General features: G+C 33.5%; 1 protein-coding gene and 1 long non-coding RNA gene across 6 annotated transcripts; both read right to left on the bottom strand.

Annotated features, from left to right (window-relative positions):
• Nucleotides 1–680: 680 nt before the first annotated feature.
• Nucleotides 681–4,335, bottom strand: LOC112754273 (uncharacterized). 2 transcript variants are annotated; one of them, XR_011874285.1, is made up of 4 exons: nucleotides 3,976–4,335; nucleotides 3,779–3,855; nucleotides 3,530–3,691; nucleotides 681–831 (listed from the first exon to the last, which is right to left on the bottom strand). It is a non-coding gene; the product is annotated as an uncharacterized lncRNA (long non-coding RNA). The 2 variants fall into 2 exon arrangements; XR_003178456.3 differs by having other exon boundaries at nucleotides 3,530–3,636.
• Nucleotides 4,336–7,251: 2,916 nt separating this feature from the next.
• On the bottom strand, nucleotides 7,252–16,965 carry LOC140179801 (uncharacterized). Of its 4 annotated transcripts, none has more exons than XR_011873622.1 (4): nucleotides 10,639–11,117; nucleotides 10,442–10,518; nucleotides 10,190–10,351; nucleotides 7,252–7,458 (listed from the first exon to the last, which is right to left on the bottom strand). XR_011873622.1 is itself a non-coding variant. In XM_072219570.1 (4 exons), exons 1-3 carry the CDS (start codon nucleotides 11,041–11,043, stop codon nucleotides 10,236–10,238), a joined length of 561 nt encoding a protein of 186 aa, XP_072075671.1. In that variant the 5' UTR covers nucleotides 11,044–11,088; the 3' UTR covers nucleotides 7,252–7,458; nucleotides 10,190–10,235. The 4 variants fall into 4 exon arrangements, 1 of the variants encoding a protein (XP_072075671.1); XR_011873621.1 differs by having other exon boundaries at nucleotides 10,442–10,536; nucleotides 10,639–11,100; XM_072219570.1 differs by having other exon boundaries at nucleotides 10,190–10,296; nucleotides 10,442–10,536; nucleotides 10,639–11,088.
• Nucleotides 16,966–17,417: the final 452 nt, after the last annotated feature.

Genomic DNA, 17,417 nt, shown 5'->3' with positions numbered 1-17,417 from the left:
CAAGGATATGCACGAATGATAATACAAGATTAGCAAGAAAGAGATCAGAAACTAGAAATTCCAATACAATTAATAGAGAAAGAGATAACACTAAGCACGAATAAAGAGCATACGTCGAAACGGAACTTGTCTCTAGAACTTAGTCTCTAACGTCCCCAAAATCTCGTGATTCGCGTTAACCTATCACTTCTATTTCATCTATGATAACCCATTAGTATTTCCATATACAGAAATCATTAGTATTATGTTGGCCAAACTTGATACCATGAGGTATGCAATGGTAAACTAATAGCATTAATCATCAGACAGTCATGCATATAAAACACAAACTCTTGTCATCAGAACAAGTTATAAAGCATGACAGACACTCAGAGTATGCAATGAAGCATAGTCAGTCCACTCCCAAGGCTCTACAGGAAGGACTGCTCTGATACCATATTGTAACATCCCATCCAGCAAAATACCTTGCTTAAGTCAGGGTATTTCTACTAGAAAGGACATTACGTAACCTTTTCTAGTATTAACTACTTAATTATCAAGCCTTTATATCGAGTTCGCGTTTCAGTTTTAAGAAAATGCCAGAAAAATTTTTTTTTCATTAAAGTCATAATTCAAACATTCACAAATAATAATAATCACATAAATATTATTGATAATAATTCTCATACAAAAGAGACCAAATAAAACTCAAATACAATATACTAAACCTACCCCTCTATGTAAAATAAAATCTCAAAGGACAATAGCGAGGGGACTCTATGAAAGCAATTAAGACCATAAAGAAAGCCTACTGATCGCTCGCAGCTTCAAATTGCGTCTTCAAACCTGTCGCTGAAAGGGTGGAAAATTTCGGGGTGAGAACCAAACCACATGTTCTCAGTAGAGGTAGAGAATGCCGTGAAAGTAAAGAATAAAACGCAAATAGTTAATTTCACTCAAAAGTATTTAAATGAAAAACTGTTTTCATTTGCAGTGATCTTTACTCGCCGTGTCAACCTTTTATTTTGAAAACCAACCGCATAACATTCAAAAATCCAAAATCATATAAAGCATCAGTTAATTATCCAAAATTCTAAACCCATATTTTCCTTTATAAAAATCTTAAAAGTTTTCCTAGACCGTATGAATGACTAATCTGTTCCAAGCATAGGTTCATTAAGTCTATGCTGAACCAGCTCAATCTTTCATACTTACTAAACCTCAAACACAATCCAATCACGGCCTCAGGCCCAAGCAATTCAACCAGCACCCAATTCACCACAATCCAGCCAATCAGTTACAAACACAAGTAATGAGTTTCTAACACAATCAAGAGCAATTATATCAAGTATAGCAATTAGCAGTTAACAGAATTATTCACTTAGGCAAACCAATTACAATATACACACCCAAACAATGTCACATAGATGCATATGATGCATGCCTGTCCTACTGGCCATGAGCTCACGCGTCGGTTATGTTGCCAGACCCGACTCGGATAAGCGGGATTAGACCACCATCCTTGCCCGGAACACGAAAGCGGGATTAAACCACCGTCCTTGCCTCCACAGTAAGCGGGATTAAACCACCATCCTTACTGGGTACATAAAATAATATGCAAGCGGGATCACACCATCGTCCCTGCTGAACAATTTATCAATACGTGAGCGGGATAAAACCACCGTCCTCACTGCAGGCGGGACAAAACCACCATCCCTGCATAATGGTTTACACACTGAGCAAGCGGGACTAGACCCACGCCCCTACCAACAATCTCATAGATCAAATATTCTTTTCTTAAAAGAATCATTGGAGTTATTATTATTAAATAAGCCCTGAATATTTATTTTGATTAAGTCCTTATATTTTTTATAAAAATTTGGACATAATCTCCTTTAAAAATAGGACTTATCCACCCTTACGGGTTCCTTCTTCTCAACAATTCATTAGCCTCTTTCAGCATTTGCCACAGCAATATATTCTCAAAAACATTTGATAATAAAAAATCTATTTCTTAAATTCCATATCCAAAATAATTACCAACACAACTTGGCAGCCTGATTTCCATTTTATTTTTAAAATATCAAATGAATTTGGAATTGCGCAAACTTTATATCCATGCGACCATCTCGGATTAAACTTTCTATTAAATCAAAAATCATAATTTTTCGCTGACTATAGCTTCAGGAATATAAGCAAAACCGTGACTGTTCTGCAGTGTTTTAAAACCAGAAGACAGCAGCACCATACAACATTTGAAATTTCATATAAAATCCAAATTAAATCCAACTACCTTCAAAATTAATGTGGTTAAATATAACTCATCCAAATTTCTTTCTCAATTGGTTGCAGGGTCATACCATTTTTAATGAAGGAGTTACGTAGCTTGGAAGTTAGGTAATTTTCTACAGAATTCTATTTTACAAATCATTGAACACAACCTCTTCCAAGTCCCATAACTCACTTATTAAAACATAAAAAATCCTAAAATTTAAATCACATATACTAAACATACTTAATTTTCACCTCCAATTGGTTGCATCTCAATATCTATCCAGGATCAAAAGTTATAAACTCCCAAAGTTACTAATTTAAGGAAACAGAACCTGGCTTTTTCTGCATAATGCATCATCCTTCAAAAATTCATATCTTTAAAAATAAAAGTCCAATTGTTCTGAAATTTTACGGCATCAAAATAATAAAAATAAAGTTTTATTTAAAATTGTTTCCATTTCAAAATTCAAACTTCAAAATTTCCAATAGAGGAATCAAGTTGCTGCTGCGTTAAACGTTCTGCAGAAAAATCAGTTTTGACATCCATGATTCAAAAATTCACCATAAATCATAAACTTAGTGAAAAAGTCTCAAATTCAGCAGTCCAGTTCCCTATATCTCCAAGCTCAATCTGGACTTGGTCCCATGCAATTCCGGTAACCACAGAAATAGTTATAGTTTTTCAAAGTTTCCGGCTTCCTTTAAAAATAATGCAGAAAATCAAGTTTTACATTTTAACTTTGAAAAATCATAACTAGTTCTATAATTAATTCAAAATTCTCAAATTTGAGTCCTAACAACAACTTTTATTATACTTTACTCAGCCTTTGCTCTTATATCATTTCGATTATCGTTGAATAACTAATTCACTTCCAAAGTCACCTTTTAATTTCAAAAATTAGTTTTTCAGCAATCTATTTAGTATTCAAAATCCAACCCTTCAAAACCCCTCAAAACCAATTCCAAATCAACCACCAACCAAGTTCATTAACATTACAATATACCAAATAACAACTCAACAGTAACAAATCCAACATAACCCATTAAAATTCAGAAATTCTCAACAATTAGTCATCAAGCAATTCCCAATCCACATAATCAATCAATATCACAAATCAACAATTCCAAATCACAATCTCAACCATTCCAATCACAATTTCAGCCACATTTCAATAATTACATAATCAATCAATTACTCACAGCTATTAAATCTATTTGCAGTTATTCAATAAACCTCGTAGGCATTCTTAAATTGAAATCGTTTTAAACCCCCTACTTCGATGTCGCAATCGCATAGTTTAACGCAACAATCCCTGCTTAGTCTAAACTGGCAACTGCAGCGGCGATTTCAACGCAACCGAGACGGCGGCAGCAGCATCAATTCTAGTTACGCTCGCAGCAACGGCAATTTCGGCAATTTCAGCATAACACCATAATACTAAAACAGAGATATTGGCTATCGTAATTAAAATAAGAACATAATAGAGAAACAAAATACCAAATAGAACAAGAGCAAGAGCGTTACAGGGTTAGGAATAGAGGTTCAATGTCAAAACGAAGAGGATAGTGCAGCCGCTTCTCTCCCCCGGTGACAAGTTCCAGCTGTAATGATTCCAGCAACTATAGTGTACTCAGGAACATTAAAGATAGGGACAAGGTCATTCTAAAGCAACAAAAGATTCATAGACAGTTACTCCAATAACTAGGAAACAACGAACTCACCCATATGAATAGCAGCAACCAAGGTCTCCGGCGACGGCGGCGGAAGAGGAACGACTCCTCCTCTGCTGCGTCACTCTGAATGGCAGCGGCAGCAAACCCTGATGGCAACGGGAATAGGGAGCGACAATGATGAAGGCTCGACGAAGATAGCGAGGCACGATGGTGCGGGTCAGCATCTTCTCTTCGCGTCTCACCCTCAGCGAATAGCAACGGCGATACACGAACAAGGTAAAGGGGCGTGGCTCGACGGCAGCTCCTTCCTCTCCTCTGTGGGTCACGTTCGCCTCTCCCTTTCTTCTCTGCCACAGCAGCTCAGCAGCTGCGCCAAGCTCCATAGCATCGTTCCTCCCCCTCTCTTCTTCTCCCTCGTCCTCTGTCTCCTTTCCTGTTCTCCATTTTCCCCATCTTCCCTCCTTCCCCTTCCTTTCTTTTCCCTTTCTATTTTCCCCCCCCTCGAGCTCCCCTGTTTACTTTCTTTCCCATTCTGTTTGTGCGTGTGTTTTGTGAATTTAGGGTAGAATTAGGTTTTTAATTAGGAATTTAAGGTTAAGGTATAATGTATATGAGTAATATAATAACCTTTACAAAATATTTGAGATAGAATAACAATCTAAGATTCAAATACAATACCATAAAAATTACTTCATAAAAATTACTTTCAAAATGCATAAAATTTTATTTATCAGCATATCAATGAGTTCAAACAATTATTTTTAATTTAAATTATAAAATAAACATATTAATCACATTTTTATAAAATACAGTTTAAACTCAATATTAATTAGTTAAATTAAATGATATAACTTTTTATTATTTTTCTATCACCAAAACTTTGATTTCAATTTACAAAATATCTAATTATAATATAATTACTTAAACTTTAAGTATTTATAAAAATCTATTTAATCATTCCTAATAAATTAATCTCTAAAACTCAAACTAATAAAATAAACCATAATTCATTCATAATAGAAATTACTTAAATTAAATTATATAATACTTCTATTTACTAAATTTTATTTCCAAAGCATATGAAATAACCAATTATAAAAATTACATAAGAATATTAATCAACTTAAACTCCAAATATTAATAAAACTAATTTAATTACTCTTAATTAATTACTTCATAAAATAAGATATCAAATTAGTAAAATAAATCGTAACTTTTTCAGGATAAAAGTTACTTAAATTAAATTGTACAATTCTTTATTATTTTTCAATTACTAAAATTATACAAAATATTCCAATATAATAAAATTACTTAAGAATATTAATTGATTCAAAATAAAATTATCTCCGAGTCTATTTAATTATTTCTAATAAAATAATTTCTAAAATTATAAAGTTTAAACTTAATAAGATAAAATCACAATTTATTTATATTTAGATTTTCAAAAATGCGGGATATTACATTCTATCCAACTTACAAAAATTTTCGCCCTCGAAAATTGATACAAGATGAAGAAAAAGTTTGTTTTCACATCCCCTTTTGAACATTTTAAAGGATCCAAGAAAATCATATCACATAAACATAGAAGAAAATATACTAGGTAATGCAAGAGTTGATAAAATAACTTAACACAAGAAAAATTTCAAAATCCAAAATCAAATAGGCACAATATTCGTTCAGAACTCTTAACAAAGTACGACCACTTCCTCTTGTCGCCTCAGAATTAAACTCCTTATAACTTCGTATACTGACCAGATTCACTTTTCGTACGCACAAATCGTGTCCCTAAGAACTACTGCCTATAAGGATTACGAAACATGAGAAGAGAAAGACAAACGGCACGAAAAGTTTATGCGTGAAATTAGAAGAATACTCAAGTTTGCAATTGCACAAGATGGTATTTCGCAAAGTTTTGAAGGAATACGTGAGATCGTCAACAAACAAGGATATATATAAGCAATGAAATGGAGCATAAAGGGAGTTAATTCAAAGCTTAGGAAGAAATTTTAAATCGAATAGTTTCAATATGAACATCATTAGGGAAGATGGTACAACGATTTTGAACAACTTCAATTTGAAATAGAGGGAATTAGTTTATCTTTTTCAAAAGAATATATATAAATCTAACGTTTCACAAAAGTACTAAACTTAGTATAAATAATGTTATATCAATTTAGTTTTTAAATCAAAACAAATCATGCATGGTTTGTAAATTAAAGCTTGTTTGATGTTAAGGGCAAAATATTTTCTTTTAAAAAAAATCTTGGAGGATACTTAAGTACATAATTAGGTAAGAATAGCTATAAAATTATAATAAAGTTGGAAGAAAATATGGTTCAATTCAAAGAATAAATTTTGAAATAAAATTTTCTATAAATCAATAAAAGATAAGTGGTATATCACAGATAAACAAGATTAAACTATATAAAGAAGTTTTAGAGTTTATGTAAGAAAGTCTAGACCGAATTAAAAACAATCCCATCAAAATTTAAGCAAGGGTTGTGGATGCAGTCAAGTAAGAAAAGATTTAAATTGAAATTTTTTTGGAAGAGAATCTAAAACAAGTACTCAAGAAGGAAATTACAAGAAATGATATGTTGCACCGAAATAAATCCAAGTTCAAAGCAAAGAACATAGAGTTGGTAAGGTATAGGATAAATGGTTCAAAAGATTCAAACAACAACTAGATACAGAGTCAAGCAAGGATATGCACGAATGATAATACAAGATTAGCAAGAAAGAGATCAGAATCTAGAAATTCCAATACAATTAATAGAGAAAGAGATAACACTAAGCACGAATAAAGAGCATACGTCGAAACGGAACTAGTCTCTAGAACTTAGTCTCTAACGTCCCCAAAACCTCGTGATTCGCGTTAACCTATCACTTCTATTTCGTCTATGATAACCCATTAGTATTTCCATATACATAAATCATTAGTATTAAGTTGGCCAAACTTGATACCATGAGGTATGCAATGGTAAACTAATAGCATTAATCATCAGACAGTCATGCATATAAAACACAAACTCTTGTCATCAGAACAAGTTATAAAGCATGACAGACACTCAGAGTATGCAATGAAGCATAGTCAGTCCACTCCCAAGGCTCTACAGGAAGGACTGCTCTGATACCATATTGTAACATCCCGTCCAGCAAAATACCTTGCTTAAGTCAGGGTATTTCTACTAGAAAGGACATTACGTAACCTTTTCTAGTATTAACTACTTAATTATCAAGCCTTTATATCGAGTTCGCGTTTCAGTTTTAAGAAAATGCCAGAAAAATTTTTTTTTCATTAAAGTCATAATTCAAACATTCACAAATAATAATAATCACATAGATATTATTGATAATAATTCTCATACAAAAGAGACTAAATAAAACTCAAATACAATATACTAAACCTACCCCTCTATGTAAAATAAAATCTCAAAGGACAATAGCGAGGGGACTCTATGAAAGCAATTAAGACCATAAAGAAAGCCTACTGATCGCTCGCAGCTTCAAATTGCGTCTTCAAACCTGTCGCTGAAAGGGTGGAAAATTTCGGGGTGAGAACCAAACCACATGTTCTCAATAGAGGTAGAGAATGCCGTGAAAGTAAAGAATAAAACGCAAATAGTTAATTTCACTCAAAAGTATTTAAAAGAAAAACTGTTTTCATTTGCAGTGATCTTTACTCTCCGTGTCAACCTTTTATTTTGAAAACCAACTGCATAACATTCAAAAATCCAAAATCATATAAAGCATCAGTTAATTATCCAAAATTCTAAACCCATATTTTCCTTTATAAAAATCTTAAAAGTTTTCCTAGACCGTATGAATGACTAATCTGTTCCAAGCATAGGTTCATTAAGTCTATGCTGAACCAGCTCAATCTTTCATACTTACTAAACCTCAAACACAATCCAATCACGGCCTCAGGCCCAAGCAATTCAACCAGCACCCAATTCACCACAATCCAGCCAATCAGTTACAAACACAAGTAATGAGGTTCAAACACAATCAAGAGCAATTATATCAAGTATAACAATTAGCAGTTAACAGAATTATTCACTTAGGCAAACCAATTACAATATACACACCCAAACAATGTCACATAGATGCATATGATGCATGCCTGTCCTACTGGCCATGAGCTCACGCGTCGGTTATGTTGCCAGACCCGACTCGGATAAGCGGGATTAGACCACCATCCTTATCCGTAGGTTCCATAGACAAGCGGGAATTAAACCACCATCCTTGCCCGGAACACGCAAGCGGGATTAAACCACCGTTCTTGCCTCAACAGTAAGCGGGATTAAACCACCATCCTTACTGGGTACATAAAATAATATGCAAGCGGGATCACACCACCGTCCTTGCTGAACAATTTATGAATACGTGAGCGGGATAAAACCACCGTCCTCACTGCAGGCGGGACAAAACCACCATCCCTGCATAATGGTTTACGCACTGAGCAAGCAGGACTAGACCCACGCCCCTACCAACAATCTCATAGATCAAATATTCTTTTCTTAAAAGAATCATTGGAGTTATTATTATTAAATAAGCCCTGAATATTTATTTTGATTAAGTCCTTATATTTTTTATAAAAATTTGGACATAATCTCCTTTAAAAATAAGACTTATCCACCCTTACGGATTCTTTCTTTCTCAACAATTCATCAGCCTCTTTCAGCATTTGCCACAGCAATATATTCTCAAAAACATTTGATAATAGAAAATCTATTTCTTAAATTCCATATCCAAAATAATTACCAACACAACTTGGCAGCCTGATTTCCATTTTATTTTTAAAATATCAAATGAATTTGGAGTTGCGCAAACTTTATATCCATGCGACCGTCTCGGATTAAACTTTCTATTAAATCAAAAATCATAATTTTTCGCTGACTATAGCTTCGGGAATATAAGCAAAACCGTGACTGTTCTCTAGTGTTTTAAAACCAGAAGACAGCAGCACCATACAACATTTGAAATTTCATATAAAATCCAACTTAAATCCAACTACCTTCAAAATTAATGTGGTTAAACATAACTCATCCAAATTTCTTTCTCAATTGGTTCCAGGGTCATACCGGAGTTACGTAGCTTGGAAGTTAGGTAATTTTCTGCAGAATTCTGTTTTACAAATCATTGAACACAACCTCTTCCAAGTCCCATAACTCACTTATTAAAATATAGAAAATCCTGAAATTTAAATCACATGTACTAAACATACTTAATTTTCACCTCCAATTAGTTGCATCTCAATATCTATCCAGGATCAAAAGTTATAAACTCCCAAAGTTACTAATTTAAGGAAACAGAACCTGGCTTTTTCTGCATAATGCATCATCCTTCAAAAATTCATATCTTTAAAACTACAAGTCCAATTGTTCTGAAATTTTACGGAATTAAAATAATAAGAATAAAGTTGTATTTAAAATTGGTTCCATTCCAAAATTCAAACTGAAAAATTTCCAATAGAGGAATCAAGTTGCTGCTGCGTTAAACGTTCTGCAGAAAAACCAGTTTTGACATTCATGATTCAAAAATTCACCATAAATCATAAACTTAGTGAAAAAGTCTCAAATTCAGTAGTCCAGTTCCCTATATCCCCAAGCTCAATCTGGACTTGGTCCCACGCAATTCTGGTAATCACAGAAATAGTTATAGTTTTTCAAAGTTTCCGGCTTCCTTTAAAAATAATGCAGAAAATCAAGTTTTACATTTTAACTTTGAAAAATCATAATTAGTTCTATAATTAATTCAAACTTCTCAAAATTGAGTCCCAACAACAACTTTTATTATACTTTACTCAGCCTTTGCTCTTATATCATTTCGATTATCGTTGAATAACTAATTCACTTCCAAAGTCACCTTTTAATTTCAAAAATCAGTTTTTCAGCAATCTATTTAGTATTCAAAATCCAACCTTTCAAAACCCCTCAAAACCAATTCCAAATCAACCACCAACCAATTTCATTAACATTACAATATACCAAATAATAACTCAACGGCAACAAATCCAACATAACCCATTAAAATTCAAAAATTCTCAACAATTAGTCATCAAGCAATTCCCAATCCACATAATCAATCAATATCACAAATCAACAATTCCAAATCACAATTTCAACCATTCCAATCACAATTTCAGCCACAATTCAATAATTACATAATCAATCAATTACTCACAGCTATTAAATCTATTTGCAGTTATTCAATAAACCTTGTAGGCATTCTTAAATTGAAATCGTTTTAAACCCCCTACCTCAATGTCGCAATCGCATAGTTTAACGCAACAATCCCTGCTTAGTCTAAACTGGCAACTGCAGCCGCGATTTCAACGCAACCGAGACGGCGGCAGCAGCATCAATTCTAGTTACACTCGCAGCAACGGCAATTTCGGCAATTTCAGCATAACACCATAATACTAAAACAGAGATATTGGCTATCGTAATTAAAATAAGAACAACATAATAGAGAAACAAAATACCAAATAGAACAAGAGCAAGAGCGTTACAGGGTTAGGAATAGAGGTTCAATGTCAAAACGAAGAGGATAGTGCAGCCGCTTCTCTCCCCCGGTGACAAGTTCCAACTGTAATGATTCCAACAACTATAGTGTACTCAGGAACATTAAAGATAGGGACAAGGTCATTCTAAAGCAACAAAAGATTCATAGACAGTGACTCCAGTAACTAGGAAACAACGAACTCACCCATATGAATAGCAGCAACCAAGGTCTCCGGCGACGGCGGCGGAAGAGGAACGACTCCTCCTCTGCTGCGTCACTCTGAATGGCAGCGGCAGCAAACCCTGATGGCAACGGGAATAGGGAGCGACAATGATGAAGGCTCGACGAAGATAGCGAGGCACGATGGTGCGGGTCAGCATCTTCTCTTCGCGTCTCACCCTCAGCGAATAGCAACGGCGATACACGAACAAGGCAAAGGGGCGTGGCTCGACGGCAGCTCCTTCCTCTCCTCCGTGGGTCACGTTCGCCTCTCCCTTTCTTCTCTGCGACAGCAGCTCGGCAGCGGCGCCAAGCTCCATAGCGTCGTTCCTCCCCCTCTCTTCTTCTCCCTCGTCCTCTGTCTCCTTTCCTGTTCTCCATTTTCCCCATCTTCCCTCCTTCCCCTTCCTTTCTTTTCCCTTTCTATTTTCCCCCCTCGAGCTCCCCTGTTTACTTTCTTTCCCATTCTGTTTGTGCGTGTGTTTTGTGAATTTAGGGTAGAATTAGGTTTTTAATTAGGAATTTAAGGTTAAGGTATAATGTATATGAGTAATATAATAACCTTTACAAAATATTTGAGATAGAATAACAATCTAAGATTCAAATACAATACCATAAAAATTACTTCATAAAAATTACTTTCAAAATGCATAAAATTTTATTTATCAGCATATCAATGAGTTCAAACAATTATTTTTAATTTAAATTATAAAATAAACATATTAATCACATTTTTATAAAATACAGTTTAAACTCAATATTAATTAGTTAAATTAAATGATATAACTTTTTATTATTTTTCTATCACCAAAACTTTAATCTCAATTTACAAAATATCTAATTATAATATAATTCTTAAACTTTAAGTATTTATAAAAATCTATTTAATCATTCCTAATAAATTAATCTCTAAAACTCAAACTAATAAAATAAACCATAATTCATTCATAATAGAAATTACTTAAATTAAATTATATAATACTTCTATTTACTAAATTTTATTTCCAAAGCATATGAAATAACCAATTATAAAAATTACATAAGAATATTAATCAACTTAAACTCCAAATATTAATAAAACTAATTTAATTACTCTTAATTAATTACTTCATAAAATAAGATATCAAATTAGTAAAATAAATCGTAACTTTTTCAGGATAAAAGTTACTTAAATTAAATTGTACAATTCTTTATTATTTTTCAATTACTAAAATTATACAAAATATTCCAATATAATAAAATTACTTAAGAATATTAATTGATTCAAAATAAAATTATCTCCGAGTCTATTTAATTATTTCTAATAAAATAATTTCTAAAATTATAAAGTTTAAACTTAATAAGATAAAATCACAATTTATTTATATTTACATTTTCAAAAATGCGGGATGCTACATTCTATTCAACTTACAAAAATTTTCGCCCTCGAAAATTGATACAAGATGAAGAAAAAGTTTATTTTCACATCCCCTTTTGAACATTTTAAAGGATCCAAGAAAATCATATCACATAAACATAGAAGAAAATATACTAGGTAATGCAAGAGTTGATAAAATAACTTAACACAAGAAAAATTTCAAAATCCAAAATCAAATAGGCACAATATTCGTTCAGAACTCTTAACAAAGTACGACCACTTCCTCTTGTCGCCTCAGAATTAAACTCCTTATAACTTCGTATACTGACCAGATTCACTTTCCGTACGCACAAATCGTGTCCCTAAGAACTACTGCCTATAAGGATTACGAAACATGAGAAGAGAAAGACAAACGGCACAAAAGGTTTATGCGTGAAATTAGATGAATACTCAAGTTTGCAATTGCACAAGATGGTATTTCGCAAGGTTTTGAAGGAATACGTGAGATCGTCAACAAACAAGGATATATATAAGCAATGAAATGGAGCATAAAGGGAGTTAATTCAAAGCTTAGGAAGAAATTTTAAATCGAACAGTTTCAATATGAACATCATTAGGGAAGATGGTACAACGATTTTGAACAACTTCAATTTGAAATAGAGGGAATTAGTTTATCTTTTTCAAAAGAATACATATAAATCTAACATTTCCCAAAAGTACTAAACTTAGTATAAATAATGTTATATCAATTTAGTTTTTAAATCAAAACAAATCATGCATGGTTTGTAAATTAAAGCTTGTTTGATGTTAAGGGCAAAATACTTTCTTTTAAAAAAAATCTTGGAGGATACTTAAGTACATAATTAGGTAAGAATAGCTATAAAATTATAATAAAGTTGGAAGAAAATCTGGTTCAATTCAAAGAATAAATTTTGAAATAAAATTTTCTATAAATCAATAAAAGATAAGTGGTATATCACAGATAAACAAGATTAAACTATATAAAGAAGTTTTAGAGTTTATGTAAGAAAGTCTAGACCGAATTAAAAACAATCCCATCAAAATTTAAGCAAGGGTTGTGGATGCAGCCAAGTAAGAAAAGATTTAAATTGAAATTTTTTTGTAAGAGAATCTGAAACAAGTACTCAACAAGGAAATTACAAGAAATGATATGTTGCACCGAAATAAATCCAAGTTCAAAGCAAAGAACATAGAGTTGGTAAGGTATAGGATAAATGGTTCAAAAGATTCAAACAACAACTAGATACAGAGTCAAGCAAGGATATGCACGAATGATAATACAAGATTAGCAAGAAAGAGATCAGAAACTAGAAATTCCAATACAATTAATAGAGAAAGAGATAACACTAAGCACGAATAAAGAGCATACGTCGAAACGGAACTAGTCTCTAGAACTTAGTCTCTAACGTCCCCAAAACCTCGTGATTCGCGTTAACCTATCACTTCTATTTCGTCTATGATAACCCATTAGTATTTCCATATACATAAATCATTAGTATTAAGTTAGCCAAACTTGATACCATGAGGTATGCAATGGTAAACTAATAGCATTAATCATCAGACAGTCATGCATATAAAACACAAACTCTTGTCATCAGAACAAGTTATAAAGCATGACAGACACTCAGAGTATGCAATGAAGCATAGTCAGTCCACTCCCAAGGCTCTACAGGAAGGACTGCTCTGATACCATATTGTAACATCCCGTCCAGCAAAATACCTTGCTTAAGTCAGGGTATTTCTACTAGAAAGGACATTACGTAACCTTTTCTAGTATTAACTACTTAATTATCAAGCCTTTGTATCGAGTTCGCGTTTCAGTTTTAAGAAAATGCCAGAAAATTTTTTTTTCATTAAAGTCATAATTCAAACATTCACAAATAATAATAATCACATAAATATTATTGATAATAATTCTCATACAAAAGAGACCAAATAAAACTCAAATACAATATACTAAACCTACCCCTCTATGTAAAATAAAATCTCAAAGGACAATAGCGAGGGGACTCAATGAAAGCAATTAAGACCATAAAGAAAGCCTACTGATCGCTCGCAGCTTTAAATTGCGTCTTCAAACCTGTCGCTGAAAGGGTGGAAAATTTCGGGGTGAGAACCAAACCACATGTTCTCAGTAGAGGTAGAGAATGCCGTGAAAGTAAAGAATAAAACGCAAATAGTTAATTTCACTCAAAAGTATTTAAAAGAAAAACTGTTTTCATTTGCAGTGATCTTTACTCGCCGTGTCAACCTTTTATTTTGAAAACCAACCGCATAACATTCAAAAATCCAAAATCATATAAAGCATCAGTTAATTATCCAAAATTCTAAACCCATATTTTCCTTTATAAAAATCTTAAAAGTTTTCCTAGACCGTATGAATGACTAATCTGTTCCAAGCATAGGTTCATTAAGTCTATGCTGAACCAGCTCAATCTTTCATACTTACTAAACCTCAAACACAATCCAATCACGGCCTCAGGCCCAAGCAATTCAACCAGCACCCAATTCACCACAATCCAGCCAATCAGTTACAAACACAAGTAATGAGGTTCAAACACAATCAAGAGCAATTATATCAAGTATAACAATTAGCAGTTAACAGAATTATTCACTTAGGCAAACCAATTACAATATAAACACCCAAACAATGTCACATAGATGCATATGATGCATGCCTGTCCTACTGGCCATGAGCTCACGCGTCGGTTATGTTGCCAGACCCGACTCGGATAAGCGGGATTAGACCACCATCCTTATCCGTAGGTTCCATAGACAAGCGGGAATTAAACCACCATCCTTGCCCGGAACACGCAAGCGGGATTAAACCACCGTTCTTGCCTACACAATAAGCGGGATTAAACCACCATCCTTACTGGGTACATAAAATAATATGCAAGCGGGATCACACCACCGTCCTTGCTGAACAATTTATGAATACGTGAGCGGGATAAAACCACCATCCTCACTGCAGGCGGGACAAAACCACCATCCCTGCATAATGGTTTACGCACTGAGCAAGCAGGACTAGACCCACGCCCCTACCAACAATATCATAGATCAAATATTCTTTTCTTAAAAGAATCATTGGAGTTATTATTATTAAATAAGCCCTGAATATTTATTTTGATTAAGTCCTTATATTTTTTATAAATGTTTGGACATAATCTCCTTTAAAAATATGACTTATCCACCCTTACGGGTTCCTTCTTTCTCAACAATTCATCAGCCTCTTTCAGCATTTGCCATAGCAATATATTCTCAAAAACATTTGATAATAGAAAATCTATTTCTTAAATTCCATATCCAAAATAATTACCAACACAACTTGGTAGCCTGATTTCCATTTTATTTTTAAAATATCAAATGAATTTGGAGTTGCGCAAACTTTATATCCATGCGACCGTCTCGGATTAAACTTTCTATTAAATCAAAAATCATAATTTTTCGCTGACTATAGCTTCGGGAATATAAGCAAAACCGTGACTGTTCTCCAGTGTTTTAAAACCAGAAGACAGCAACACCATACAACATTTGAAATTTCATATAAAATCCAACTTAAATCCAACTACCTTAAAAATTAATGTGGTTAAACATAACTCATCCAAATTTCTTTCTCAATTGGTTCCAGGGTCATACCGGAGTTACGTAGCTTGGAAGTTAGGTAATTTTCTGCAGAATTCTGTTTTACAAATCATTGAACACAACCTCTTCCAAGTCCCATAACTCACTTATTAAAATATAGAAAATCCTGAAATTTAAATCACATGTACTAAACATACTTAATTTTCACCTCCAATTAGTTGCATCTCAATATCTATCCAGGATCAAAAGTTATAAACTCCCAAAGTTACTAATTTAAGGAAACAGAACCTGGCTTTTTCTGCATAATGCATCATCCTTCAAAAATTCATATCTTTAAAACTACAAGTCCAATTGTTCTGAAATTTTACGGCATCAAAATAATAAGAATAAAGTTGTATTTAAAATTGGTTCCATTCCAAAATTCAAACTGCAAAATTTCCAATAGAGGAATCAAGTTGCTGCTGCGTTAAACGTTCTGCAGAAAAACCAGTTTTGACATTCATGATTCAAAAATTCACCATAAATCATAAACTTAGTGAAAAAGTCTCAAATTCAGTAGTCCAGTTCCCTATATCCCCAAGCTCAATCCGGACTTGGTCCCACTCAATTCCGGTAATCACAGAAATAGTTATAGTTTTTCAAAGTTTCCGGCTTCCTTTAAAAATAATGCAGAAAATCAAGTTTTACATTTTAACTTTGAAAAATCATAATTAGTTCTATAATTAATTCAAACTTCTCAAAATTGAGTCCCAACAACAACTTTTATTATACTTTACTCAGCCTTTGCTCTTATATCATTTCGATTATCGTTGAATAACTAATTCACTTCCAAAGTCACCTTTTAATTTCAAAAATCAGTTTTTTAGCAATCTATTTAGTATTCAAAATCCAACCTTTCAAAACCCCTCAAAACCAATTCCAAATCAACCACCAACCAAGTTCATTAATATTACAATATACCAAATAACAACTCAACGGCAACAAATCCAACATAACCCATTAAAATTCAGAAATTCTCAACAATTAGTCATCAAGCAATTCCCAATCCACATAATCAATCAATATCACAAATCAACAATTCCAAATCACAATTTCAACCATTCCAATCACAATTTCAGCCACAATTCAATAATTACATAATCAATCAATTACTCACAGCTATTAAATATATTTGCAGTTATTCAATAAACCTTGTAGGCATTCTTAAATTGAAATCGTTTTAAACCCCCTACCTCGATGTCGCAATCGCATAGTTTAACGCAACAATCCCTGCTTAGTCTAAACTGGCAACTGCAGCGGTGATTTCAACGCAACTGAGACGGCGGCAGCAGCATCAATTCTAGTTACGCTCGCAGCAACGGCAATTTCGACAATTTCAGCATAACACCATAATACTAAAACAGAGATATTGGCTATCGTAATTAAAATAAGAACATAATAGAGAAACAAAATACCAAATAGAACAAGTTCCAGCTGTAATGATTCCAACAACTATAGTGTACTCAGGAACATTAAAGATAGGGACAAGGTCATTCTAAAGAAACAAAAGATTCATAGACAGTGACTCCGGTAACAAGGAAACAATGAACTCACCCATATGAACAGTAGCAACCAAGGTCTCCGGCGACAGCGGCGGAAGAGGAACGACTCCTCCTCTGCTGCGTCACTCCCAATGGCAGCGGCAGCAAACCCTGATGGCAACGGGAATAGGGAGCGACAATGATGAAAGCTCGACGAAGATAGCGAGGCACGATGGTGCGGGTCAGCATCTTCTCTTCACGTCTCACCCTCAGCGAACAGC

The sequence above is a fragment of the Arachis hypogaea genome, chromosome 16 (genome assembly GCF_003086295.3).
Source record: "Arachis hypogaea cultivar Tifrunner chromosome 16, arahy.Tifrunner.gnm2.J5K5, whole genome shotgun sequence".
NCBI classification, from domain to species: domain Eukaryota; kingdom Viridiplantae; phylum Streptophyta; class Magnoliopsida; order Fabales; family Fabaceae; genus Arachis; species Arachis hypogaea.
The sequence above is the reverse complement of the archived record's forward strand: the minus strand, read 5'-3'. Positions and strand labels throughout refer to the sequence as shown.

Excerpts from the sequence above, each read along its gene's own strand:
- LOC140179801 (XM_072219570.1), bottom strand. The coding sequence starts at position 11,043 with ATGGGGAAAATGGAGAACAGGAAAGGAGACAGAGGACGAGGGAGAAGA. Across the intron at positions 10,537-10,638 it reads GGTTGCTGCTATTCATATGG|TTGTTGGAATCATTACAGTT; the intron begins GTGAGTTCGTTG and ends AGTACACTATAG. Across the intron at positions 10,297-10,441 it reads GAACCTCTATTCCTAACCCT|AATTGATGCTGCTGCCGCCG; the intron begins GTAACGCTCTTG and ends GAGTGTAACTAG.